The following is a 26,660-nucleotide window of genomic DNA, read 5'->3' as shown; positions in this document are numbered from 1 at the left end:
AAAACATATTCAATAAAAAAATTAAAAAGTCTAATTTATTCATAAGTTTAAGCTAAACAAAATAAAAATCCCATTAAGTGTATGTTAATTGTTTTTTTTGGTGAAAGTTACAGCGTCTACAATGTATGATATATATATTTGAAAGTTGATCAGGACAGTACTAATACCCCCCAAATGACGCCATTGAAAGCACACAGTCTGAGATATTTAGTAAGAGGCATGACAAGTTGTTTGAAGTTGTACATTTTTGGCACACATTTTTTTAAATTAAGAAATTAAATGAAACAAATTGTTTTTTTTTTTTTTTTACATACTGTCACCAGTGCAGTACAGCATCATTATATGAACGAGACACTGACTGATGACAGTTTGTAAAAATAAATAAAATGTTTTATTTTATTTTTTTTATTATTTTTTTAAACACTTTTTATTGACAAGTGTGCAAAACATTGGACATATTGAACAATTATACTCAACATGAGCATCATAGTATACATATTACAAGTAAACAATCATATAAAGGTTGTAGAAAAGTACAGATACAGCTTTGCTTGGATCTCAAAACAAAAAGAATCATAAGTTGACATTATAGCCCTGGGTACCTAGAAATCACGTTTGAAGGATTAGATTCCAATAGACTCGGCAACATATATGATTTTTAAGTACCAGATATAGTAAGGCCGCGTACACACGATCAGTCCATCCGTAGAGAACGGTCCTAAGGACCGTTGTCATCGGTTAACCGATGAACCTGACTGATGGTCCGTTGCGCCTACACACCATCGGTTAAAAAAACGATCGTGTCAGAACGCCGTGACGTAAAACACAACGACGTGTTGAAAAAAACAAATTCAATGCTTCCAAGCATGCGTCGACTTGATTCTGAGCATTAATCATTCTTGATTAAATTTTAAAGCAAGTTCTAATTTTTTTGACCGAAGGTTAACTGACCGATGGGGCCCACACACGATCGATTTGGACTGATGAAAACGGTCCTTCAGTCCGTTTTTCATCGGTTTTGACCGATCGTGTGTACGCGGCCTAAGGGTGAAGGAACTCAATACATCCCATGTTTTATTATATTTCTTAAGGCAACCTCTATGTCTGTACACTAGTTTCTCAAAGGGCAAAACCTGGTTCACCAACTGAATCCATGTGTGGACAGACTGAGGACCGGGCGGAATGAACTTGACCGTGATATCCTTCCTGACCAAAAACAATGTCTTTTTTAGCAAGACTCGCTGATATCTCTGCAACTGTTCGTCATCTAGAATACCCAGGGGCCATATTCTAGAAGTACATGGTACCGGTACTGACAGAACCGAGGATTAGAGATCCGTCACCTGTGTCCTGTATCGAGTTATAGCAGGGCATACCCAAATAACATGTATAAAATCAGAATTTGTGGTATTACATCTCGCACAATTGAGATGCGTAGCAGTCGTACCGGTATGAGATACGACTGGTGTTTAATATACAATTTAGTTAATTTATTATTAATGGCTGGAGACACTTGTAGGTGTGAAGAACAGGCTTCCCCCCAGTCCTCCTCTGTTAAATCTGGGATAACCTGTTGCCATTTAGCATGCACTGTCAATGGAGTATTACTAGCAGTAGCAGTTAGAAGCTAGGTATATATCTCATAAATGAGTCCTCATAATAATACTTTATTAAATTATTTTAAAACACTTTTTAAACATTTTATTTTTTGAACTTTTTTTTTACATACTTTCATTAGAGTAGTTCAGTGTCACCATGTGATAGCTTTGGGCCAATTTACAAAATCACTGTATAGAAAGCACAGCCTTTATGAATCATATTCATTCATAATAGCTTGTTGACACTGGGTGCTCCCCGAGGGGCTCAAAGCAGCCAGGTACCAGGAGCCTCAATCCACTGTGTCCCAAGCTGGATCACATATATGTACATGATCCAGCCTTTCTGTGCCGCCTGCCTTCAGGAAATGTACTGTGGCTGGGTGGCAACTGGTTAAAGACCGTTCAAGTTCAGAATAATGCCTAGTGATCTGTCAGAAATGTGCTCAGCTCCTAATTTCCTTCTGTGAAATGACACTATGGGGGTTATTTACAAAAGGCAAATCCACGTTGTACTATAAGTGAAAACTACAAGTGCAAAGTGCACTTGAAATTGCACTGAAAGTTCACTTGGAAGTGTAGTCGTTGTAAATCTGAGGGGTATATCTGAAATAGGGGAGGGGAAGGTCTGCTGATTTTATCATCCAATCATGTGCAAGCTAAAATGCAGTTTTTTTTTTTCCTTGCATGTCCCCCTCAGATCTACAGCGACTGCACTTCCAAGTAAACTTTGCACTAGTAGTTTGCACTTGTAGTGCAAAGTGGATTTGCCTTTCGTAAATAACCCTCCTTTTTGTGAGCTGAAGAAAGCAAGAACTGTCATCCTTGTTTGTCACCTCTTCCCAGTAATTTCTTGTTAGACGACTGAATCTGCCTCATTTTCCAACTGAATCTGCCCCAGTTATTTCTTGTTAGATGACCAAATCCACCCCTAATTGTTTTGTAGTGCAAGATAAAAGCTGGAAGGACTGCTTGAGATAACATAGGAAGTGTCCACAGGACACAGTACAATCTTTGAAGCTATGACATGATCAACAGGTTTTTTTTCCTGAATTTAAAGCCCAACTCCGGAAAGATTAAAAATTCTCTCTTGTAGTGGGGAAGTGCTTGTGCTGCAAGGGTTAACTGCTTGATTCTGTCTAGGCCTCTAGGGGATGGGGATTTTACTTGATCTACTGCTCCCCAAGCAGACAGTGCTTCCATATGCTCCGGGAGTGGACTGTTCCTCCCCGTCCTCACATCCAACACAGGGCTACAGTCCCTACATTGGACTTGATGATGTCAGAAGACCTTAGACCACCGAAGTGAAGCAGAGTAGATGGAGAATGACGTCATCAGTGTGCAGCGTCTTTTTTTTCTGCCATGCTCTTGGTTTATTTTGGCCAATTGGTATCAGACAGCAAACTTTCTTTTGTTCCTTTTAATCTATATCATGAACTATGAGAGAATTCAGTGTAACACAAGAACTACCCTTCACCTTTCTATACAGTACATTCATAGTTACATAGTTACATAGTTAGTCAGGTTGAAAAAAGACACAAGTCCATCCAGTTTAACCACAAAAAATAAACAAACAAAATAAAAATCACAGTACAATCCCATACACCCAACTCCATACCCACAGTTGATCCAGAGGAAGGCAAAAAACCCCAGCAGAGCATGATCCAATTTGCTACAGCAGGGGAAAAAATTCCTTCCTGATCCCCCGAGAGGCAATCGGATTTACCCTGGATCAACTTTACCTACAAATCTTAGTACTCAGTTATTTTATGTACATTTAGGAAAGTATCCAGGCCTTTCTTAAAGCAATCTACTGAGCCTGCCAGAACCACGTCTGGAGGGAGTTTGTTCCACATTTTCACAGCTCTTACTGTGAAAAAACCTTTATGTATTTGGAGGTGAAATCTCTTTTCCTCTAGACGTAAAGAGTGCCCCCCTGTCCTCAGTGTTGACCGTAAAGTGAATAACTCAACACCAAGTCCACTGTATGGACCTCTTTTATATTTGTACATGTTGATCATATCCCCCCTAATTCTCCTCTTCTCAAGAGTGAATAGATTTAGTTCTTCTAGTTTTTCCTCATAGCTGAGCTCCTCCGTACCTCTTATCGGTTTGGTTGCCCTTCTCTGCACTTTCTCCAGTTCTCCAATATCCTTTTTGAGAACTGGTGCCCAAAACTGAACTGCATATTTCAGATGAGGTCTTACTAATGATTTGTACAGGGGCAAAATTATATCTCTGTCTCTGGAGTCTATACCTCTCTTAATACAAGAAAGGACTTTGCTTGCTTTGGAAACCGCAGCTTGGCATTGCATGTTATTATTCCTAATTGAGCAGTTGAATGCAGGGCCAAAGTTTTTTTTACAGGGGTCTTTTGGTAATTTTGACCACCAATGGTTTTCAGTGGTCATAAAATCACACTTTGTAAGATAAAAATAACAATTCACGAGATAATAAAGTTTTCAGTAGTTAGATGGCCCTGTCACACAATACAATAACAATTCCACATCTAAGTGATAGTTATAGAAATAATAGGTTGAAGGAGGCTGAGAGAAACAGAAGTAACTTTTTTTGAGTTAAGAATACATACTTGTATCGAATTTTAGTTTTTTAAACCAGAGTTTAGTGTTTGGAACATTTTAGAGTTAGGAGAATTTCAGCGGCAGTGTGTGCAGGTTGGCTGTTTGGAGAAAGGTGTAACCATGATGTGTGGAGACTGTTGCCTTTATTTAACTGCCCTGATGGTGGATGCCTTTCCTTGCTGCAATATGGCGTTTCAATTTATTGACGAATGAAGTGTCTATCCCAACATATTCAAGTTTTACAGCTGGGATGATAATTTGAATTGAAATATTTTCACTAATGCATGCTCCAGCACTTACCCTGAAAGTAATACTAAAGTCTATTTGTTTTTCTCCTTTAAAAATAGCAAACATGTTATACTTACCTGCTCTGTGTACTTGTTTTGCAAGCTGCTATGGTGCCCCATAGCAGCTTGCTATTGGGCACCCAAGCCGACCCCGCCCCCTCTCTCTCCTCATTGGCTCACTGACTTTGATTGACGATTCCCTGCTGTCTCAGCCAATGAGGAGGAATTGTCTGGACAGCCAAGTCTCTCCTGCAACATTGCTGGATCGAGATGGGGCTCGGGTGAGTATTAGTGGAGCTGAGGGGGGATGCTGCACACAGAAGGTTTTTTATCTTAATGCATAGAATGTATTAAGATAAAAAAAACCTTCTGCCTTTACAATCACTTGGGGAATCAGTCGAGGAATTGTAAAATGCGTCAATATTGAGTGCTGTTACCAAGATTGTGACACTTTAATATAAAATAAATAATACATTTTATGCTTATGGTACTATTTATGTGCCCCTTGGAGGTACATTCAGAACCCCACATTATACTTCTTCCCTTCCTTTCTGGGATGGATATTGTCAATACTGCTCTAGATTTTAGTGTCTCGCCAAGCTTATATCAGCTTCCTTATTCCAAAGGCACAAAACTGCATACTGCTACAAAAAAAGGAAGTATATTAGTGTATGGGTCACACATGCAATATATGACATTAAATGTTTGATTATGAATCGGGCTAGGTCACAAGGAAAAGAGAAATGGAAGCTGGCGGGCTAATGGCAGCATCATGGTTGTCTAGGAAATATGTCCATAGCACCATGGAAACATATACTCATTTGGTGATGCAATGACAAGGATGTGGCTGCACAACAGGCTTGGTATCTAATCTATGTAGAAAATTTGTTCTGGATGTGAAAGCCAAGTGGCAGAGAGCCCTTTGTATCACATTCATTCTGAAGAGGCAGCAGAAGGGCAGCTTAGCACAACACAGACTAAACTATGTGCAAGTAAATATAGAATGCTTGCATGTATAATCATTTCTTGTCCTTTCCACCAATCACTATTCTTGTGTTGGTGCATGGTGTTCGTTATGCTTTTATATCTAAGACGGTATCTAAACCTTCTGCCTTTACAATATTTATTATACTCACCAACAAAGCTCAAAGAATACATTTACATTTATAACAAGAAAGCAAGACAAATCAACCAATTCACCCTCACTTGCCCCCCAGATACTCCCACACAGGTGCTTACTTAGCTCTCAACAGCAGAAGCCTCTTCTGGTGGTGTACCCTCCTCTGACATTGACTGCACCTGTGCAGTGCCCATATACTTGAATGGGACGACATACTAGATAATTATCAGAACTGATTTGAATACAGTGCTTGTACTTATCAGGTTGTATTTGTGGTCAGAAAAACCATAGGACAAGAATGAGAGCCAAGAGGTTGGCAATTTTTAACTGGATGATGCTGCAATGCCAGCTCATTGTTCTAAATCTGCATCTGTAATTTATTTTACTTTGTTAGTGAAGCAAGGACTTGTAAGTATACCTCTTGACTAAGACCCCTTTAACACTAAGCCGCCCGGAGCGTTGGTGGTAAAACACCAATTTTTTTGCCGCTGAGGCTATGGGCCGATTTGTGGCGTATTTTGGCCGCTAGAGGGATGCTTTTAACCCCCACTAGCAGCCGAGAAAGGGTTAAAACCTCCCGCAATGCGCTGCCGCGCTGCCCATTGAGCGGTAAACACACACAAAGATGAGGCTAGCTGGACTTTTTTTTACCATATAGTCGCGCTGCCCATTGATTTCAATGGGCAGGAGCGGTGGAGGAGCGGTAAACACACACAAAGATGCGGCTAGCAGGACTTTTTTTACCATCCTGCTAGCGCAACGAGGGCTTTCACACTGAAGTGAATGTGACAGCTGTTTGAGGGTGGTTTGCAGGCGCTATTTTTAACACTATAGCGCCTGCAAAACGCTCCAGTGTGAAAGGGGTCTAAGGTATTGCTTTGTATTACAGCTGCCGTGACCTATTACCTTACCTTCAGAGACTCAATTCCCTTCACCCAACACAAACCACTGGACAGATTTTTGGGTTGAAAAGGACAAAGCAGCCATTTATTAAACAACCAATACAAAATATATTACTTTTGAAGATGTAATTTTATGATAACATTTATTAAACCACCATCCTGATAATGACTGAATTATTTCTGATTTATGGCCTTTGAAGGCACATTTTTTTTGACTAACCGACTGTATCCACCCCAATTCCACTTCAAAGCCCTCAGCCGCAACTGCACCGACTCAAGGACAATTTAATTCCATTCATCCTTTATACAGCCACATAACCATTGGCACTGCCTTATCCTAAATATGGAAAGTACACCCATACCTGCGATGAGCCCAACCATTATTGCCCAAATTTTAACCACCATCTTCTGCCTTTGAAGGCCCTTAAGACCACTGCCAGCGGCTACGAGAGTAACTGTGATGCAATAATTCTGTCAGAACCCTCAACGTAGTACCGATGAGCCTTTACTATGAAACCCATAACTCTTCTTAACCAAAACCCAGCATGAGACAAGACCCACCTAGAAAAGAAAACAAATGGGTCCAAACTAGCAAAATGTGTTAGTTTGAACCCATTAGTTAGTTACTTCTGCCTTAAAGTGAAAACATCAGCTATTTTAAACTTTTAAACGTAAACATCGGGTCTAAGCACAGACATTACAGGATGCCTACTCTTTATTGGCTTGATCTTACATTGCTTCAGACATAAGCCCAGCACACCCACCATTCTCCTATCCTTTGCCCCTTTTTCATTTTTATACATCCTACAGTTTTTGCCTGTGTTGCTCTGAATTGTTGTTGGACATTTTTAGCTTAAAGGGGTTGTAAAGGTTTGTTTTTATTTTCTAAATAGGTTCCTTTAAGCTCGTGCATTGTTGGTTCACTTACCTTTTTCTTCAATTTCCCTTCTGATGCTGCGTACACACGACCGTTTTTTTTTAATGTCATTAAAAACGACCGTGTGTGGGCTCCAGAACATTTTTCGCAACGTTAAAAACGGACATTAAAAATTTAGAACATGCTCTAAATTTTCGCGTTGTTTTTAACGTTGTCGTTTTTAACGTAAAAAATGGTCGTGTGTGGGCTTTAACCACGTGAAAATAACGCGCAAGCTGAGAAACAAGTTATAAGACGGGAGCTCTTGTTCTGGTAAAACTAGCGTTCGTAATGGAGATAGCACATTCATCACGCTGTAACAGACTGAAAAGCACGAAGACTGAAAAGCGCGAATCAGCAAAAGCAGCCCCAAGGGTGGCGCCATCCGAATAGTGCCGTCGTACGTGTTGTACGTCACCACGCTTTGCTAGAGCATTTTTTTTCACGATCGTGTGTTGGCAAGGCAGGCTTAACAATAATCGGGATGAAAAAAAAATTTTTTTTTTCTAGACCATTAAAAATGGTCGTGTGTACACGGCATTAGTGTTTTTTTCTTTGTCTGAATTTCTCACTTCCTGTTTCTCCTCAGTAAGCTTGCCCCCATCATCCGAGCAGTTCTGGCTGGGGGTTAGTCAGCGTGCTCACCCCCTCCTTTGGGACTACATCCCTGCGGGGAGATGCTTTGTTCACAGGGAGGGGCAAGCGTGCTGACTAACCCCCAGCCAGAACGGCTCGGTGTTGAAACACTGATCCTCAACCCGTTTTCCGATTGGCTGGAGAGCAGGGGAACGGGAGGCCACTGCCGCTGTGATAACCTCTGGAAAGCAGGGCAACGAGAGGCCGCCGCCAAGCAGGGGATGCCGCCAGTGATGCAATGGGGTAAGTGATACCGACCGGGGGGGTGACGGTGGCATACTGTTTAGCGTAAAAAAAATAACCACCGTCCACCGCTAATGACTGGTCATGTCTCCACCCCCCCCTGTAGTAGGTTGGCTTGGTGGGTCCGTCCCATAGCTTTGCTCTCGGCATAGGCTATGTACAGCACAGTGATGATGTCACCGCTACAGCAAGGAATACTAAAGGCATTTAGAGCGCACAAAGCAGATTTATATGCTTTGTGGTTATTGAAGAATATATTTAAATGGAAGTTTTTGTACCTGGAGCTCAGCTTTCAGCCTTAAGAGGCACACAAGCAGCACAGCCCACCTGCTAAGGGATACATTTGCCATCCAGGCACAGCTGTAGTCAACCAGTCTAACCTATTACCTTTTCTCTCTTCACACTTGTCATTTTTGATGCAGCAAATCTATAGAATTTTTATTTTATGAAAATGCATGTCAAGATGAAATCACATTCTTTTCTATGATTTTGTATTCTTTTCTATGTGGCTGGTTCACATCCATGCAGTTGATAGTGTCCTTTATAACTTCCTAACCTCTTGATAATGTCCTATTGGACAAAACGTGGCGGGGAGAAGTTACTAGTAGTGATGTCACACCGCTGCTCAATTTTGGGGTAGGCAGCGGCTTCCAATGTAAGGACTTTTCTAATGCTACTTTTTTTAAATTTGTATTTGCATCTATATTAAACTTACTACACTATGAAGATTCCTTCTGGTTCCGGTGAGCTTTATTTACCCTGATGAGAAGTGTCGCTGGACAGACTTACTCTTCACTGGATGACAGATACACACTTGAGGCGTATATGCTGCTGTGATGGCAGCCATCCTTTCTGGTGAGTGTTCATTTCACTGGGATGTGGTGGCTGACCTTGGAGCACTGTGCCGGTTTGCCTGTGAGGTGTTATTAATGGTTCCTTGGTATTCCTTGGTATTGGGAGCCTGACTAAGAGGGAGATCTCGCAGCTAGAAACCCGCTGGATCTATGACCCAAAATGTTTCGCCCCTTTTGGGTTTAATGTGGACTGGGATGTGAACAGTTTTATAAACAATTGTCTGTGCTCCTCTGAGTGGTGTCGTCTGTAGGAGAATGATTGTTTTTGGAGCGTAAGCGCGGGATGTGTTGCGTTTCACCTAAATAGTTTCTGGCCGATGAATCGCTACAGAGGTTGGCCTTCCGTGGAACGCGAGCGCGTGATGCATTGCATTCCACCGACATCACTTCCAGTTGATGAGTCATCACAGAGGTTGACCCTTCCGCGATCAGCATCACCAGCAATCTAGCCACTAGGATTTGGCGAGGCGCATGACCTCACTTCCAGGTTGACGTACCATCCAGGGGGTTTGTTCCTCCTGGACGGATGTCATTGGCTATACATTTATAAGGGCGTGCTAGTGTCGAGTAGCCACGCCTCTGACGATATCCTGTTGTATGAAACATGTCAGATGGGCTGATGCTAGCATGCTGAGAGCTGCGGCCATTTGAATATCTTGATGCATTTACTCTTGTACTAAAACTGTAAGTTACTACGAATACATTTATTTGAAATGTATTTACGGGCTTCACTATTGGCTGCAGTATCTTTTCACTGTGTATCACTGGCTGATTTGGTGACTGTTACACATCCTGTATGAGAACCAAAAGAAGTTTATACTGTGTGAAAATATCTGACGACTGGTCACAATTCTGGGTTGGATTTCATTAAATGGTGAATATTGGAGATGTGACCTTGGGTTTCCATTATGCCTATTCTTTTCAGCTGTCTGGTAAGCAGATTGGATTTCCAGGTGGTGTTGTGTGCTGTTTTATACACATTGAAGTTGTTGACTGGTGTATCAACTCTCCCTCCTTGGATTTATTTCATACTTGAGCGCCGCATGTGGACTTTTATATTCCTTGGTATTGCTGTACTAAATCTTTCTTTGGAGTCTTATCATATACGGTTTTATTTGTTAATTGAGGGCTTTTTTTCACTTTTTAATAACTTTTCGTATATTCATTTTTGTTTGGCGCTACACATCTGTTTGCACATTGTTGTCTTAAGTTGGGTATACTACTTATATGTGACAGCGGTCACTTTACTACAGCGCTAAGACACACATTTCTGTTTTTTATATGCACTTGCAGTATGGTGCGAAAAATTAAGGGAGAACAGTGCTAAACAGTGTAAATTCAGTCTTAATTTTAAATAGCTGCAAACACACGGAAAATTGCCCACGGACCAGTTTCCGCGGACATGTCCGACCGTGTGTACGGCCTAGCGGACAGGTTTCCAGTGGACAAAAGTTTCTTAGCAAGCTAAGAAACTTGTCCGCTGGAAACATGTCCGTCGGACATGTCCGATGGTGTGTACACACATCAGACCAAAAGCTCCCAGGAGACATGTCCGATGAAAACGGTCCGCAGACCGTTTTCATCGGACATGTCTCCTCGTGTGTACGGGGCCTAACAGTCTCAGCAGTATAAGTAGAGGAATTTTCATTCTGGAGCCTGCACTGGGTATGTTACTCTTTGGCAATGATCACACATGTGCATTGCGGGAACGTACATAAAGTTTGGTGTTGTGCAATTTTTACAAAGGGTTATTAAAATTAATATCCTGTCCTAATCGTGATGTGCGAGAATGTGTGTAAACACACAGAAACAAGTGTGCACTCTATATCAACTGTTTAGGTGTCCCAACATTTTGAGATAGGAATGAGGGACACCTACTATCAAACGTATGTAGGCATAGGACATGCCCCCTGCCACACCCCCTTAAAGTAGAATTAACCCCCCAAAAAAGTTAATTAAATCCACAACTGTTTTTTTTTTACCTCTACTATTCCTTTATAATGGCTTTTAAAATCTACAAATGCAGCAATTTAGGAATCAGATGAAAGGTTTAGCACTGGGAAACACTTTTTGAAAGATAAAAAGTGCATTTTATTTACAACTATATAGATCAAACCAAAATGAGGGACAAATGAGGGGGAATGAGGGACAGAGGGACATTGCTCCAAATCAGGGACATTCCCTCGAAATCAGGGACAGTTGGGAGCTATGTAAAAGCAGTACTAAGCAGGGCTATAGTTATAGTTATATAACTATATAGAACTATATAGTTCTATAGTTATCAACATGCTTCATTTTCAGTTTTGACTAGAGCCCTTTAATACTATCTGCTGATATTCAGTACGTCAGATCCCTCCGACACTAATCACGTATATCAATAAAATCTGGCTAGTTCCTGTCTCTGGAGACATACACTTATAAAGCTGTTATGTTCTGCTGCTCTGTATAGTCTGTGGACTGAAGGAGTTGAGTGATGTCATGTTTTCAGCCTGTAGAATGCCTTTTTCATTGGTTCTTCAGTAACACTGTGGGCATATGTAACTTGAAAGTGATCTGCCTTTGACATACAGACAACATTATAATAGATGTGCAGTGATTATGTCTGTCTGTTTTCTGAGAGCAAATGTATTTTGCAAGAGCACATAACAACAATATGGACTGCTTCTGTCATATACAGTGCATTCAGAAAAGTATTTACAGCGCTTCACTTTTTCCACATTTTGTTATGTTACACCCTTATTCAAAAATGGATTAAATTCATAATTTTCCTCAAAATTCTACAAACAGTTTATTTAGATAACAAGCTCTGTAAATCTGATGTTCTTCTCTACTGTGATATGGTTTTCATCACATGTAATTTGCTGTTTTTCAATAAATATTTTGAAAGAAAAAATCTACAAACTTTATCCCATAATGACAATGTAAAATAAGTTATCATTGCAAATGTATTAAACATTAAAAAATAAAAATAAAAACCACATGTACATAAGTATTCACAACCTTTGCTCAATACTTTGTTGAAGCACCTTTGGCACCAAATACAGCCTAGTATTTTTAAGTATGATGCAACAAGTTTGGCACATCTATTTTTGGGCAATTTCCCCCAATTTTATTTGCAGGATCTCTCAGGCCTCGTACACACGACAGAGTTTCTCGGCAGAATTCAGCGAGAAACTCGGTCAGAGCTGGATTCTGCCGAGAAACTCTGTCGTCTGTACACTTTTGGCCCGATGGAGCCGCCGAGGAACTCGTCGAGAAAATAGAGAACATGTTCTCTATTTTCTCGTTGTTCTATGGGAGAAGGCGGCCCGCCGAGCTCCTCAGCGGCTTCATCCCTGAACTCGACGAGGAACTCGACGTGTTTGGCACGTCGAGTTCCTCTGTCGTGTGTACGAGGCCTCAAGCTCCATCAGGTTGGACGGGGAGTGTCGGTGCACAGCCATTTTCAGTTCTCTCCAGAGATGTTCAATCAGGTTCAAGTCTGAGCTTTGGCGAGGCCACTCAAGGACATTCACAGAGTTTTCCTGTATCCACACCTTTGTTATATTGGCTTAGGGTCTTTGTCTTGTTGGAAGATGAACCTTTGCCCCTGTCTGAGGTCCAGAGAGCTCTGAAGTAGGTTTTCATCAAGGATGTCTCTGCACATTGCAGCATTCATCTTTCCCTGACTGGTCTCCCAGTTCCTGCTGCTGAAACATATTCCCACCGCATGATGAATGAATGAAAACTTATATAGCGTAACACATGCGAACTTAATCGCCTCTGGGCTGGACTGTTCCTATTCAGAGGCTAAGTGATTAACGTGATAACAAAAACTTCCCCCCGGCACATAAGGCGTGTCACCAGTTTCCGAAAGAAGCCGAACGTCGGTGCGCAGGCGCTGTATAGCGCCGTATAGAGCTGACTCGCAGTTCGGCTTCTTTCAGAAACTTGTGACGCGCCTTATGCGCCTGGGGGAAGTTTTTGCCATCACATCAATCACTTAGCCTCTGCATAGGAACGCCCACTCCCGCGGGAGCCACTACCCGGAAGCCGGGGGGGGAAATAGCTATACGACGGTATGTACAGCAACAAAAAATAAAAAATCAGCATACTGTCAATGTTGGAAGTGAGCACAATGTATTGTTAGAAAAATGTTTTTAGGGTGAACCTCCGCTTTAATCTCTCCTCAGGATTTAGTGGATTGGGCTCACCAATCAAAGTCTTCTTTCTCTTCACTCCTGGCAACTTGTGAGTCCCTTAGCCAGGGATAAGAAGTAATTGAGCTGTGCAACTCCAAACTTAAAGGTGCTTCCAGCTGGGCTACACTAGCCTAGCTGCTACACCTATACAAAGGACAGATGATCTGGGGAGGTTTGGACCCCTATATCTACCCTTGTCTATGGCTCTGCATACAAATTCAACCATCATCTTACAATTTGGCTAAACTAAGCTTGACCTAAGGATTAATCTTCATGTCACATCACCAAATTGAACTTGGAACATCTGATTACATTGATTGGACCTCAGCAAATAATCACATTGTTGCTATTACTGACTTTTATGGCTATCATGTTGTCACCTGGCACATCCCATATTGCTGTTTGCAGTATGTATTAGTGCTTTGTCAATAATATGGATTACCTGATAGAGTCTGAAGCAGGGTGATGTTTCATGAAATTGCAGCTCAGGGTCATGTTGTGTAGTATATGCATATGCTGTGCATGTCTTCTTATTACTTAAAGGGGTTGTAAAGGTACATTTTTTCCCCTAAATAGCTTCCTTTACCTTAGTGCAGTCCTCCTTCACTTACCCCATCCTTCGATTTTGCTTTTAAATGTCCTTATTTCTTCTGAGAAATCCTCACTTCCTGTTCTTCTGTCTGTAACTCCACACAGTAATGCAAGGCTTTCTCCCTGGTGTGGAGTGTCGTGCTCGCCCTCTCCCTTGGACTACAGGAGAGTCAGGACGCCCACTTACACACAGCTCCTTTCTCTATCTGCAACGTAGAGAGCGTCCTGACTCTCCTGTAGTCCAAGGGAGGGGGCGAGCTCCAGTCGGAGCTGTCAGCGGCACTGTGCTGAAGGAAAAAAGCATAGCACGGTGGCAGCTGCATTATATATTTACAAGAAGTGAGAGAGCTGGGGGGATAGGGTTGGTGGAGAGCTGGGGGGGGGTATTAGTGAGAGAGCTGGGGGGGCACTAGTGAGAAAGCTGGGGGGATTAGTGAGAGAGCTGGGGGGATTAGTGAGAGAGCTGGGGGGGCACTAATAAAAAAGCTGGGGGTATTAGTGAGAGAACTGGGGGATGTTAGTGAGAGAGCTGGGGAGTACTAGTGAGAAAGCTAGGGGTATTGGTGAGAGAGCTGGGGGCACTAGTGAAAAAGCTGGGGGTATTAGTGAGAGAGCTGGGGGGCACTAGTGAGAAATCTGGGGGGCATTAGTGAGAGAGCTGGGGGGGCACAAGTGAGAAAGCTGAGGGGACATTGGTGAGAGATTTGGGAGGGTGGCATTGGGGAGAGAACTGAGGGGGACATTAGTGAGAGAGCTGGGGGGCTTTTGTGAGAGATTTTTGGAGGGTGGCTTTGGGGAGAGAACTGGGGGGAATTTGTGAGAGCTGGGTGGGCTTTTTTGAGTTTGTGAGAGCTGAGGGGGACATTTGCGAGAAATTAAAGAGGTGGGGTAATTTGTGAGACCTGGGGTCATTTGTGGCAGATGAGAGAGCTGGGGGCATTTTTGAGAGCTGGGAGGAGCTTTTATGAGAGGTAAGAGAGCTTGGGGGGTATTTTTGAGACATGGGGGGCATCTATGAGAGAGCTGGTGGGGGGCATTTGTGAGAGATGAGAGAGCGGGTGGCATTTGTGAGAGATGAGAGAGCTGGGGGCATTTGTGAGAGATGGGAGAGCTAGGGGGCATTTGTGAGAGATGAGAGAGCTGGGGGCATTTGTGAGAGATGGGAGAGCTGGGGGTATTTGTGAGAGATAAGAGAGCTGGGGGCATTTGTGAGAGATGAGAGAGCTGGGGGGCATTTGCAATCAAGGCATACCCTTGTATGATATGTGCATGCCCTTGTATGATCTGGAAAAAAAATTGATAATTTAAAAGGGTGGCGAGTAACTCTTAATGCCTGGCGAGTAGCTCAGGACTTGAAAGTTTGAGCCCTGAATAAAAAAATCTAAAAATATATATCTATTTCTTAATCACCTGAGATTTCCATATTACATATTATTTTATTCAAAACCTTTTCCAACGTATTTCTCATGAGCTGTAGATACAGGGCCAGATTCACGTACAAGAGCGCCGGTGTAACGTAACCCGTTTACGATACACCGTCGCAAGTTTCCAGTTTTAGTGCCCGATCCACAAAGCACTTACCTGGAAACTTGCGGCGGTGTATCGCAAATACGTCCGGCGCAAGGCGGGCCAATTCAAATGGGCGTGTGCCATTTAAATTAGGCGCGCTCCCGCGCCGGACCTACTGTGCATGCTCCGTTCCGCAATTCCCGTCGGGCTTTGCGCGCAGTGACGTTATTTTTTCGAACGGCGACGCGCGTAGTGTAATTCCGTATTCCCGGACGGCTTACGCAAACGACGTTCAATTTTAAATTTCGACGCGGGAACGATGGCCATACTTTAGACAGCAATACGTTTGCTGACTAAAGTTAGGGCACCCAAAACGACGACTAACTTTGCGACGGGAAACTAGACTAGCGGCGACGTAGCGAACGCAAAAATCTGTTGTGGATCGCCGTAACTCCTAATTTGCATACCCGACGCTGGTTTACGACGCAAACTCCCCCCAGCGGCGGCCGCGGTACTGCATCCTAAGATCCGACAGTGTAAAACAATTACACCTGTCGGATCTTATGGATATCTATGCGTAACTGATTCTATGAATCAGTCGCATAGATAGAAACAGAGATACGACGGCGTATCAGGAGATACGCCGTCGTATCCCTTTTGTAAATCTGGCCCTTAATTCTTTTTAGCTGGGATCCCCAACAAAATCGAGAGGTAAAAGGTTGAAAATTGGTTTATCTAGACAAAGATCCCTATCCTTCCCCACTTTAGCCCAAAAAATACGTTTTACCTGGAATTCCACTTCGACTATGGGCCAGATTCACATACAAATGCGTTGCGCTGCGGCGGCGTAACGTATCCCATTTACGTTACATCGCCGCAAGTTTACAGCGTAAGTGCTTGATTCACAAAGCACTTACCTGTAAACTTGCGGTGGCGTAGCGTAAATCTGCCCGGCGCAAGCCCGCCTAATTAAAATTGGGCGGGGACCATTTAAATTAGGTGTGTTCCCGTGCCGAACGTACATGCTCCGTCCCTAAAATTTCCCAAAATGCATTGCGCTAAATGACGTCGCAAGGACGTCATTGGTTTCGACATTAACGTAAATGGCGTCCAGCGCCATTCACGGATGACTTACGCAAACAACGTGAAATTTAAAAATTTGACGCGGGAACAACGGCCATACTTAACATTGGTTAGACCACCTAGAGGGCATGCTTAGTTTTACGCGACGTATCTCTACGGAAACTACGTAAATTTAGAGCGACGGGCAAAGCGGACGTTCGTGAATCGGCGTAACTAGTCATTTGCATATTCTACGCCGACCGCAATGGAATCGCCACCTAGCGGCCGGCCTAGAATTGCAGCCTAAGATCCGACGGTGTAAGTCACTTACACCTGTCGGATCTTAGGGAGATCTATGCGTAACTGATTCTATGAATCAGGCGCATAGATACGACAATCGTATCTCAGAGATACGACGGCGTATCAGGAGATACGCCGTCGTATCTCTTTTGTGAATCTGGCCCTATATTCCTATTTTCATACATGTTTTTAGCAAAGTGTAACAACTTCACTTTTTTTCCTAAATATGTAGACTTTTCTCCCTTTTTTATATGCCTAGCACTGAGCCAGCAGGAACACTGCTAAAGTAAAATAGTACAGAAAGAAGCTGTTTCACTATTAGTAATTGTTATTTGTTTCTATGCATTGAGATAAAAGCCCCGGGAAAGTAGCTGCAACACCTGGGTGCCTAATTAATCCCTTGTATGTTTTTTTTTTTTTTTTTTTAATAATTCCCCTGTTTGCTTAGGGAGGTGGGGATTATCACATAGACGCGTGCTCATCATCCCCCTGGCATATGTTCCCAACAGGCATAGAATGGCAGATCTCTCCTCCTACGAAGAGGAATGTTTAAACAAAAATAATGCATGATTTTTTTTTTTTAGCCACCTGCTTTTCTTTTGGTGAGGATCTCAGTCAATATGCCCAGTAATATACGTGCAGCACCAATGTGTTACACGTGCTATGCAATAGTGACAGTTCGTTCTTGCAAAATGTAAGCCAATGTTTGACTCTTTCTTCATGTAAAGTAAAAATGCATCAAAATAGATAGTATGAAACAGAAGGCCTGGGTTCCCAAGATATAAGATGAGGTGACATTCAGTTAATGTATATCTAACACAGTCTTTAAAATCTCATATAAATGTTAGCATCTTAAACCTTTTTAAGCTTTTTTAAATATGTAGCTTTAATTTAAAGATTATCTGGTGATCCTGTTTGTTCAGTCACTTTCTATTCCTTAGTGACAAATGTTTATCAATTGCTTTCCCTATCACATACATACCATATATATACGAGTATAATCCGACCCGAATATAACCCGAGGCACTTAATTTTACCACAAAAAAATGGGAAAACTTATTGACTCGAGTATAAGCCTAGGGTGTCCATCTGCATGCCTCACTGTGCCTCACTGTGTCCATGTGCATGCCTCACTGTGCCCATGCCTCACTGTGCCCATGCCTCACTGTGCCCATGTCTCACTGTGTCCATTCCTCACTGTGCCCATGCCTCACTGTGCCCATGCCTCACTGTGTCCATGCCTCACTGTGTCCATGACTAGACTTAAGTTTAACATGGGCGTATATAGAAGGGGTGCCCGGCTTTAAAAATCGGTGCTCCCCGGCCGTAGGTCCCCCGGACAACAAACTTTGCACACTTGTAGAGGAAGAGTGGGGCCAAGTTTGGGGTCCAGGGGACCTACGGCTGGCCAGTACCGGGTCCCCAAAGTTTATTTATCCCAGAAAAAAAGCCTTGTTTTATTTGTTGTTAAAAAAAAAAAAAAATTAGAGCATGTTCTAAATTTTTAATGGCCATTTTTTACATCGTGAAAAATGCTCTGGAGCCCAAACACGATCGTTTTTAATGACATTAAAAAAAACTTTTTTACAACCCGATAAAAACGGTCGTGTGTACGCGGCATAAGAACCACTTTAATGCAGAGAATGCATTAAGGTAAAAACTATTAGATTTTAAAACCACTTTAATGCTATATTAAATTAGAGTTACAATTTCAGCCAAGGCAAATATTAGGGTTGTAAGTAAATTTATCTCATAGTTTACAAAAAAGTAAACTAACATGTCAGTTTTGTGTAGACATAGCTACTGCTTATATTTTTTATATGACAATTGTGTCTGTATTATCATTACATTTTTGTCAAACTTTTGTAATCAGCAAACCTTTTTATGTTGGAAAAATGTACGTTTTACACTAGAGTTTTATATTTAGTTATGTTATTTGCAAGCAGAGCAAAACGTTTCAGAAGTAAACAGTCTATGTTGTCTACGTTCCATGCTAGTAGTCTTTCCAGTTGCTTACCTAACTGATTGTCTCCTCCTGTTATCTGATTCCTAGAAATATTTAGCCTGGTATCCCCTGAATTCTATATCACACTTGAAAGCACTCCATACACGTCTGAGTGGGCTGATAAGCTCTGGGATGTTTTGGAATTTTTTTGTAGACAAGTTGAGTTCTAGGAATTCTTGTATATTTTGGTGCTAGCTTAAACTTAAATTGTGCAGTGTGCACTGTGGGGGAAATATTTCTAGAACTTTGTAGTGCTTTTAATATCAAAATGATTCAGAAAATGAGCTTAATTAAAATGTAAAAGGTCCATTTTGATCTTGTGATTTTCAAATTGAAAAGTTTTGCTTTTTGTTCACATGTTTAACTTGTAAATTTGATATCACTTCTCAACCACTCTGCTTTCTGAAAAAGAGTATTGTCTTTTCCCACACCCAAGCGGGAAGACGGTTTCCCATTTTTATCTATGTGCTAACTTGAAAGTTATTTCTTTAATTACTATTTAAAGCTGAACTCCAGGCTTTAACTGTATTGCATACTTACATTGGCCCAGTATGGCACAATATTAATACCGTTTTTATCGGTGTATAACACGCACAGGCGTATAACACGCACCCTAACTTTAAGAGGGAAGTTTCAGGAAAAAAACTTTCCACAGCCCCCTGCATATAACACGCAGGCACAGTTTACCCTCTATTTTCAGGGTAAAAAAGTGAGTGTTATACGCCAATAAATACAGTATGTATATCTCATACCTGATGGACCACTGGGGAAGCTGGAAATTACTGCTCGGGTTCTGTGGGAGCGGCTTACCCTCTATGCACTGTCCACAGGAAGTTACTGGCTTGGCACCACCGCCATTTATAAAATGCCTGGTATTTTACGGACGGCGCATGCGCAGTTCGTTCGGCCTGGGGACGCGCTTCATTTAAATGATACACGCCCCCTACCCGCCGAATTTGAATTCCGCCGGGTGATTTACGCTACGCCGCCGAAACTTTACAGGCAAGTGCTTTGTGAATAAAGCACTTGCCTGAAAAACTTGCGGCGGCGTAACGTAAATCGGATACGTTACGCCGCCGCAGAGATACGCCCAGTGTACAAGAATCTGGGCTTCAGTCTTGTAAGGAGTACGCAGACTGAGCAGACTAGGCCATTTTTTCACTGGTGTAATGGTCCATGGCAGAAATTGCAGGATCTGAGTTTAAGCTCAAGGCTTGTTGTCTACTGACCAGTCTACATACCTACCATCATCTCTGTTCAAGAAATAGTAATATGGTGAGCAGCGACGTGTTGGGGCACCTCATAGCCTTGCTCTTACTGTTTTTGAATTGGTAGGTGCCCTTTTGAATCCTGTTCAGTGCGACCCTTGTCATGATAAGTGGCCTACAATACAACAAAAGTTAAAACAGTATTAAACCCTAAACCAAAAATGCAATATCCAGATTACCAATTTTTAGATGTGGTGGCTGCATTTGTTTTCACTTTTTGGTCATTTGGCTAGTAACACACCTCCTGTTCAGCCTATACTCTGAATGAAGGAGCACAGGGGCACCTTTGGACAGCAGCATTGTCAATCCGGGGGAAGGGAAGTGTGAGGCCCTGTACACACGGGCGGATATCCGATGAAAACGGTCCGCCGGACCGTGTCCATCGGATATGTCCGCTGGCGGATTTTGATCTGATGGCTGTACACACCATCAGATCAAAATCCCTGTGGAAAACATCCGCGGTGACGTGGCCGCGCCGTCGCCGCGACGATGACGCGGCAACGTGCATGACCCTGGAAGGTAAATACTTCCACGCATGCATCGAATCATTTCGACCCATGCAAGGGATGGGGATCGGACGGACTTATCCGGTGAGTCTGTACAGACGAAGGACAGGTTTCCAGCGGATAGATTTCTTAGCATGCTAAGAAATTTGTATCCGCTGGAAAACCGTCGGCTGGACAAATGTCCGCTTGAAAATGTCTGCTAGGCCCTACACACGACCGGATCTATCTGCTGGAACTGATCCACGGATAAATCCCAGCGGACAGATCCGGTCGTGTGTACGGGGCCTAAGATGCACTAGCAGATTGAAATACACTACCAAATTAAGCAGTTACAGCAAACATTTTTTTTTCCTTTTGGGGTAAATGTTTTATATAAATAAATAAAAGCTGATCATTCCTGTTAGTGGTAAATGGTTTGTCTCTTCCCTCTAACTGCCACATCTGAAAGCTTGTTCTGTTAAAAAGCAGCAGACTTACTAACAGGATCACCAGGCCAAAAATAAAAGAAAGAAAGATAGCCTAAAAAAGGAAACTATAGTAGTCATCAAATCTAAAAAACTACAATATGATAAAGGTTTGCTTTTGGGTTTAATGCTGCTTTAATGTTATATGCAATAGAAGGAGGTATTTTGTTGTGCAAGTCGGCAAAATTGAAAAGCAGGATGATTTCCAGGGTCAAAATTTTATTGAGGCAAAACCTGCATCAGAAGTAAGGGAGCATTTGGGAGAGGTCAAAGTAAAACATCCAATTTTCATAAAATATGTAGGTGGAGGTGTGGTACTTTTGGATAAAAATGTTGCTTAGTGTATTTTTTTGCCATTGCTGGATTTGTAGTATGCAAAAACCGATCAAAACTAACAATAGGCAAAATGGTGTAAATATCAAATAAATATTAATGTTTGGTTGAACTTTTCAGACTAGCAAATGTTTAATACATTATTTTGTTTAATAGATGTCTCCATCAGACCTTGAAATAAGTAAGATGCAGCTGCTGATGCCTCACCGGCTGTCAGTGGAATACCCAGACCAGCCATTTCAAAGGCCACGGGCAGTGAGCGCCGTCAGTGTCCTAACTAACGCCATGGAAGGTAAATATCCTTGTAGTTATATTTTCTCAATAGCATGACACTGATTTGTTTTGTATTCATGTTTTTGCCATTTGTAGTAATATTAGGTTATTGTAAAACAAATTTTATGCTTGATAAACGACAGAAGAGAAATATGAAGAAGAAGTATAGAGAAGAATAAAATCAACTAGGGAATTCAGCATAAATAGTAATATGGTGGCGTATCAGCAGACTGAAGATTGACCTGGCCAAGCTACAGTTTCTATTGTCACCTCTGGTGATGGTCTATGAGATCCTGGCACAATAGTGGAGTGCTTAATTGGCACTCCAGTAATCCTAGTTCATGCATAAAATAATGATCTACTTAGCTGGTATCATGTTCGGGTAGAAAATGTTAAGCAATAGCTGATAACAGCATAGTAGAAACCTCAAATACTTATTTATTGTCACTCTAGCTGTAGGGATAGGAGCACCAGGATGGTAGTTCTTTAGGAACTGAGAGTATTGTAACTTTCAATTGCCTATTCTTGTATTATTATTTTTTTAAATACTCGAAAAATAACTCTTAGGCCTCGTACACATGACCGAACATGTCTGCTGAAACTGGTCTGCGGACCAGTTTTAGCAGACATGTTCGGTCGTGTGTACGGCCGACCGGACCGGATTCCCGGCCTGTCCCTTTCCTCTGAAGGGGTTTGTTCCTTCCCCCAATGAGCTTCTTTCTCATTACCTCCTGGCTCCTTGTGTCTTTTTCTGTGTTAGACTGCAGTGCACTGCATCTAATTTCTAGATTTGTATTTGTAATATCTGACATATTTTAGTTTTCTTCTACGTCAGACTTCATTCTAGACAGGGTGTGTGTGCTAACTAAGACAGTCAAGTCAATCACAGTAAAATACGAATTACAAAATTACGACGAGTAGTGTGTCGAATAAACGTAAAATGTATTCTAACAGAATTACGAATGCAATAAAATCTACAAAAGTACATTTTTACAATCAAAGGAAATTAGACACGAAAATACGAATGATCATAAAGCAACGAAAATATATTTCTTTACGAAAATACGAATGCGGCATGATGGAAAATATAATGTAAATACGAATAGCAAAACAACGAAAATTAAACTAACGTAAGAACGAAGGAACGAATAAAATCATTTTAAAAATACGAACGCGGCAGAATACAAAATATAACGAAAATACGAATCTCGATTCAACGAAAAATAAACTAACAGAAAAAAACGGAAACGGAAAAAAGAGTGTTACGAAAATACTAAAGAGTACAAATACGATAACTAACGTCTTACGAAATTACGACTCGTTACGAATCACGATAAACGAACAGAAACGAAACAGAAATAAACGAAAATTTTTGCTATGCACATGTCTAATGAGCACTTTTGAATTCGAATGTTTGAGTCCCATAGACGTCAATGAGGTTCTAAATGTTCCTGCAAACGGTCGGTCCGTTCGAAGGTTCTGGTGCGAACCCAACGGGGGGGGTGTTCGGCTCATCCCTACTGTTATGTAGTAATTGGGGACGGGAATTGGCAGAGATCTAAAGACATAAATGATTTGGGGGAGAATGTTCATCTTAACTGCCACTAGTCTGCCACACCAAGATAGTTTAAACTTGGCTATGTGTTTAAGTTCCTTATTAATTTTGGAGATCAGTGGCTTGTAATTAGCAGCTTCCCAAGAATTGGAGGATGCGGGCACGGTAATGCCAAGGTAGGGGATTCCTTCAGAGCTCCTGTGAAGGGAAATTGACTTTGAAGTTTATGTTTGGTTGGGGTACTGACCCCTAGGTCAAAAATCAATGATTTTTTGGTGTTCACTTTATAATAAGATATTTGACTAAATTGGGAGAGAATTTGGAACGCCAGTGGTAGTGAGGATTCAGGTTTGGTCAGGAGTAAAATTATATCATTCACTAAGAGAATTACCTTATGGTCAGAGCCTCAGAAGTTAAAGCCAGTAATGCCTGGATGAGAGCGGATCACCTCTGCCAGGGGTTCAGTCATTGGATTGAAAATTGACGGAGACAGAGGTGCCCTGTCTGGTCCTGTTAGAAATGGTGAAGGGTTTCAATAGCAGACCAGATGCAATCACTTGTGCAGATGGCATGGAGCATAAGGCCATAATGGTGGATAAAATGTGACCTTGGAACCCAAATTTCTCCAAAACTGTTGACATGTAGAGCCAGTGTACACTATCGAACGCCTTCTCTGCATCAACCGATAATAGCAGAAAAGACGTTCGAGTTTTTTCTGCAAAATGTATGATATCTATAATTCGTCTTGCTGCGTCTGAGGTTTTCCTCCCACTGACAAACCCTATTTGATCTTTTTTGATTAGAGTGGGTAAAACACACATCAAACATTTGGCTAGCAGCTTAGCATAAATTTATTCATCCTTGTTCAACAGAGAAATCGGACTTAAGTTAGTGGGTGTGGTGGGGTCTTTACCCGGTTTGGGCAATGTCACCACTTGTGCTCTTAGCATCTTTGGGGGAAAGCTTGAGGTGTGCATGGCTTTGGTGAATACTGGCTTTAAGTGCGGGGCCAAAGTATTGGCAAATAATTTGTAGTATTCAAATACCGTTGGGTCCAGGGGCTTTGCCGGTTCATAGCAAATCAATGGATTTAGATATCTCCATGTCAGTGAAAGGGGCATTGAGCATTTGGAGCTGCTCATCAGTGAGGGAAGGGAGGTGAAGTCTAGTTAGAAAGCTCTGCATGTCAGGCAAGGAGGGTAGGGGAGTGTTAGAGTCTTCCCGGAGGTTATATAGTGCGCTATAGTAGTTGGCGAACTCATCTGCTATGGCTTGTGGATTAGTTATATTGCAGTTGAGTGTAGGGTGTGATAAATGGGAGATTCTAGTTTTAGCCTGAATGGCTTTTAGTCTATTAGCTAGGTGCTTTCTTGCTTTATTAGCGTTGGCATAGTGGGTACGTTGAAGAGCCCTTAGGTGTCGTTCATACATGTCTGCTAGGAGGGCCCTCAGTTCCCCTCAAAGGTTAGCAAGAGAGGTCAAGACGGAGTGGGTAGGGGAGGTTTTGTTTCTAGATTCAAGCGAGTGGATTTCCGAGAGCAGATTTAATAGTTTTTAGTTGTATTGTCTTTTAACCCTGGCCCCTTGTATACAGATCCCCCATATAAAAGCCTGTTGGGCAGTCCACAGAATATAGGGACCTGGTTTACATTGTTAAATAGTCCCGGAGATGCCATAGGTAGTGCTTCCTGCTCCTCTATCACTATAGAGATTGCCGCATGATCTGACCATGTAATGTCATGGGTGGTGGAGGAGGAGACCTTCTAAAGAAGCCATTTGTCTGTCATGAATAGGTCTATGTGGGAGTATGATTGATGCCTGGTGGAAAAGAAGGTGTAGTTTCGTTCACAGGAGTGTTGACACCGCCAGACACCGTACACCCCCTTTTTTAAAAAGGTTCCGTGGGGGAAAATGTCTTCCTTTTGTGTTGGAGCTGGAGTCCAAGTGTGGGTCTACAGTTATGTTGAAGTCCCACATATCAGCAGCTGGCCGTCCCTGATAGAGGATACAGGTTTGAAGATTTTTCATAAGAATCTCAGCTGATGCAAATTGGGGGCACAGATGGAAGCGATGGTATATGATTCATAGTTAATGACTCCTGTAAGGAGACCAGGAAGATGTGTGGATAGTCCATGTGTGCATTTAAAAGTTGCATCTATATGAAAGTGTGTTTATTGGGCACAAAGAATATCTACCTTGGCTTTTGATGCTTCTTTCCAAAGGGAGAACCATTTAGCAGGGTGGTTGAGGCCTTTGGTATTGAGAGAGAGACCTTTCAGTAGCATTTTTAAACATTTGTTTGGCAATTAATCCAAATTGGTTTAGGGAGGAGCTTGCTGGAGTGATAGGGATGCATAAGGGGAGATGGTGTAGAATCAAATGAATCAAATGTGACACATGCGGCAGCTTTGCTTGCAATGGAGAGCCAGGAAACGAACATGGTCCAAGGACCTTAGAATGGAATAAAAATACAGAACAGTCTAAAAAATGGATCTAATGAGTGGACCGTACACAGGAAGATATGACACTGCGTTAGCATTAGTAGGGAAACAACTGAAAAAAATTCTGTGCCAGGGAATTTGCGTTATGGCATAGATAAGAAGGAATCAGGTACCTCCAAAGTTGTTTTGGTTTGAGGATCTCTTGTGGGAGACTACCTACCAATCCGACTGTAGGGTGTCAGGGCGGTTGCAATGGAGCTCATTGTGCAGCAGATCTGGAAGAATGCCCCATTGCCTCAGGGCTTTCATGCCCTTCAAGTGAGAAGAGAGGAGAAAGGCGCGTGATCTAACGCATGGATAAAATTGATACAGTTTATTCTTAAACAAAGTAGATGAATAAATAAATAAATGGAAATTACTATGTATTCATAGAAACTAGGTTACAAAGTGTTAATTTAAAATTAATGGTAGGGCAAATGCTCAATGGTAGGCTAAATTCCTTTTATTTATTTATTCATCTACTTTGTTTAAGAATAAACTGTATCAATTTTATCCATGCGTTAGATCACGCGCCTTTCTCCTCTCTTCTCACTTGGCTCTCTTCGGACCACCCCTGGTCAGTTTAGACAGGGTGACACACATGATTTTTCCTACACAACCGACCATCCGAAATTACTATCACTCTACATCAATACCGCCTGCACGAGCACAGGAGAAATACTTTTTTTGTTCATACCTACTGTACACTTGCATGCCCTCCTTCAGGGTAGTAAGACGAACATTCATTACATTGTGTTTAGATGTTGAAGAGGGACTGCAGTCGGCTAACATCTTTGCCATTCTGAAGTTTCCCTATACCACTTTGCATATTATTTTAAATATACTGTGATTCTGTACTTGCCAAATATGCTGCAGAAACCTCCCTCCACTATGTCTGGCTGAAACCATTTTAACTGTGGGCAGCTGAAGCTGCTGCCTGTTCACTTCCTGGATTTACACAGACACACAGAGGCACACCTCCAGCTCTACAGCTCTGA

General features: G+C 42.0%; 1 protein-coding gene across 6 annotated transcripts in view; it reads left to right on the top strand.

Moving 5' to 3' along the window:
• Positions 1–26,660, top strand: part of LOC120940114 (sodium channel protein type 5 subunit alpha-like) — a 494,846-nt gene that overhangs the window by 256,177 nt on the left and 212,009 nt on the right. For all 6 annotated transcript variants that reach the window (XM_040352763.1, XM_040352761.1, XM_040352760.1 and 3 more), the window contains one exon: positions 21,511–21,646. In XM_040352763.1, the coding sequence (XP_040208697.1) occupies positions 21,511–21,646 (136 nt within the window). The remainder of the gene's footprint in view (positions 1–21,510; positions 21,647–26,660) is intronic.

This window comes from Rana temporaria, chromosome 5, assembly GCF_905171775.1.
Source record: "Rana temporaria chromosome 5, aRanTem1.1, whole genome shotgun sequence".
Classification (NCBI taxonomy): Eukaryota; Metazoa; Chordata; class Amphibia; order Anura; family Ranidae; genus Rana; species Rana temporaria.
This window is presented reverse-complemented; position numbering and strand designations above follow the sequence as displayed.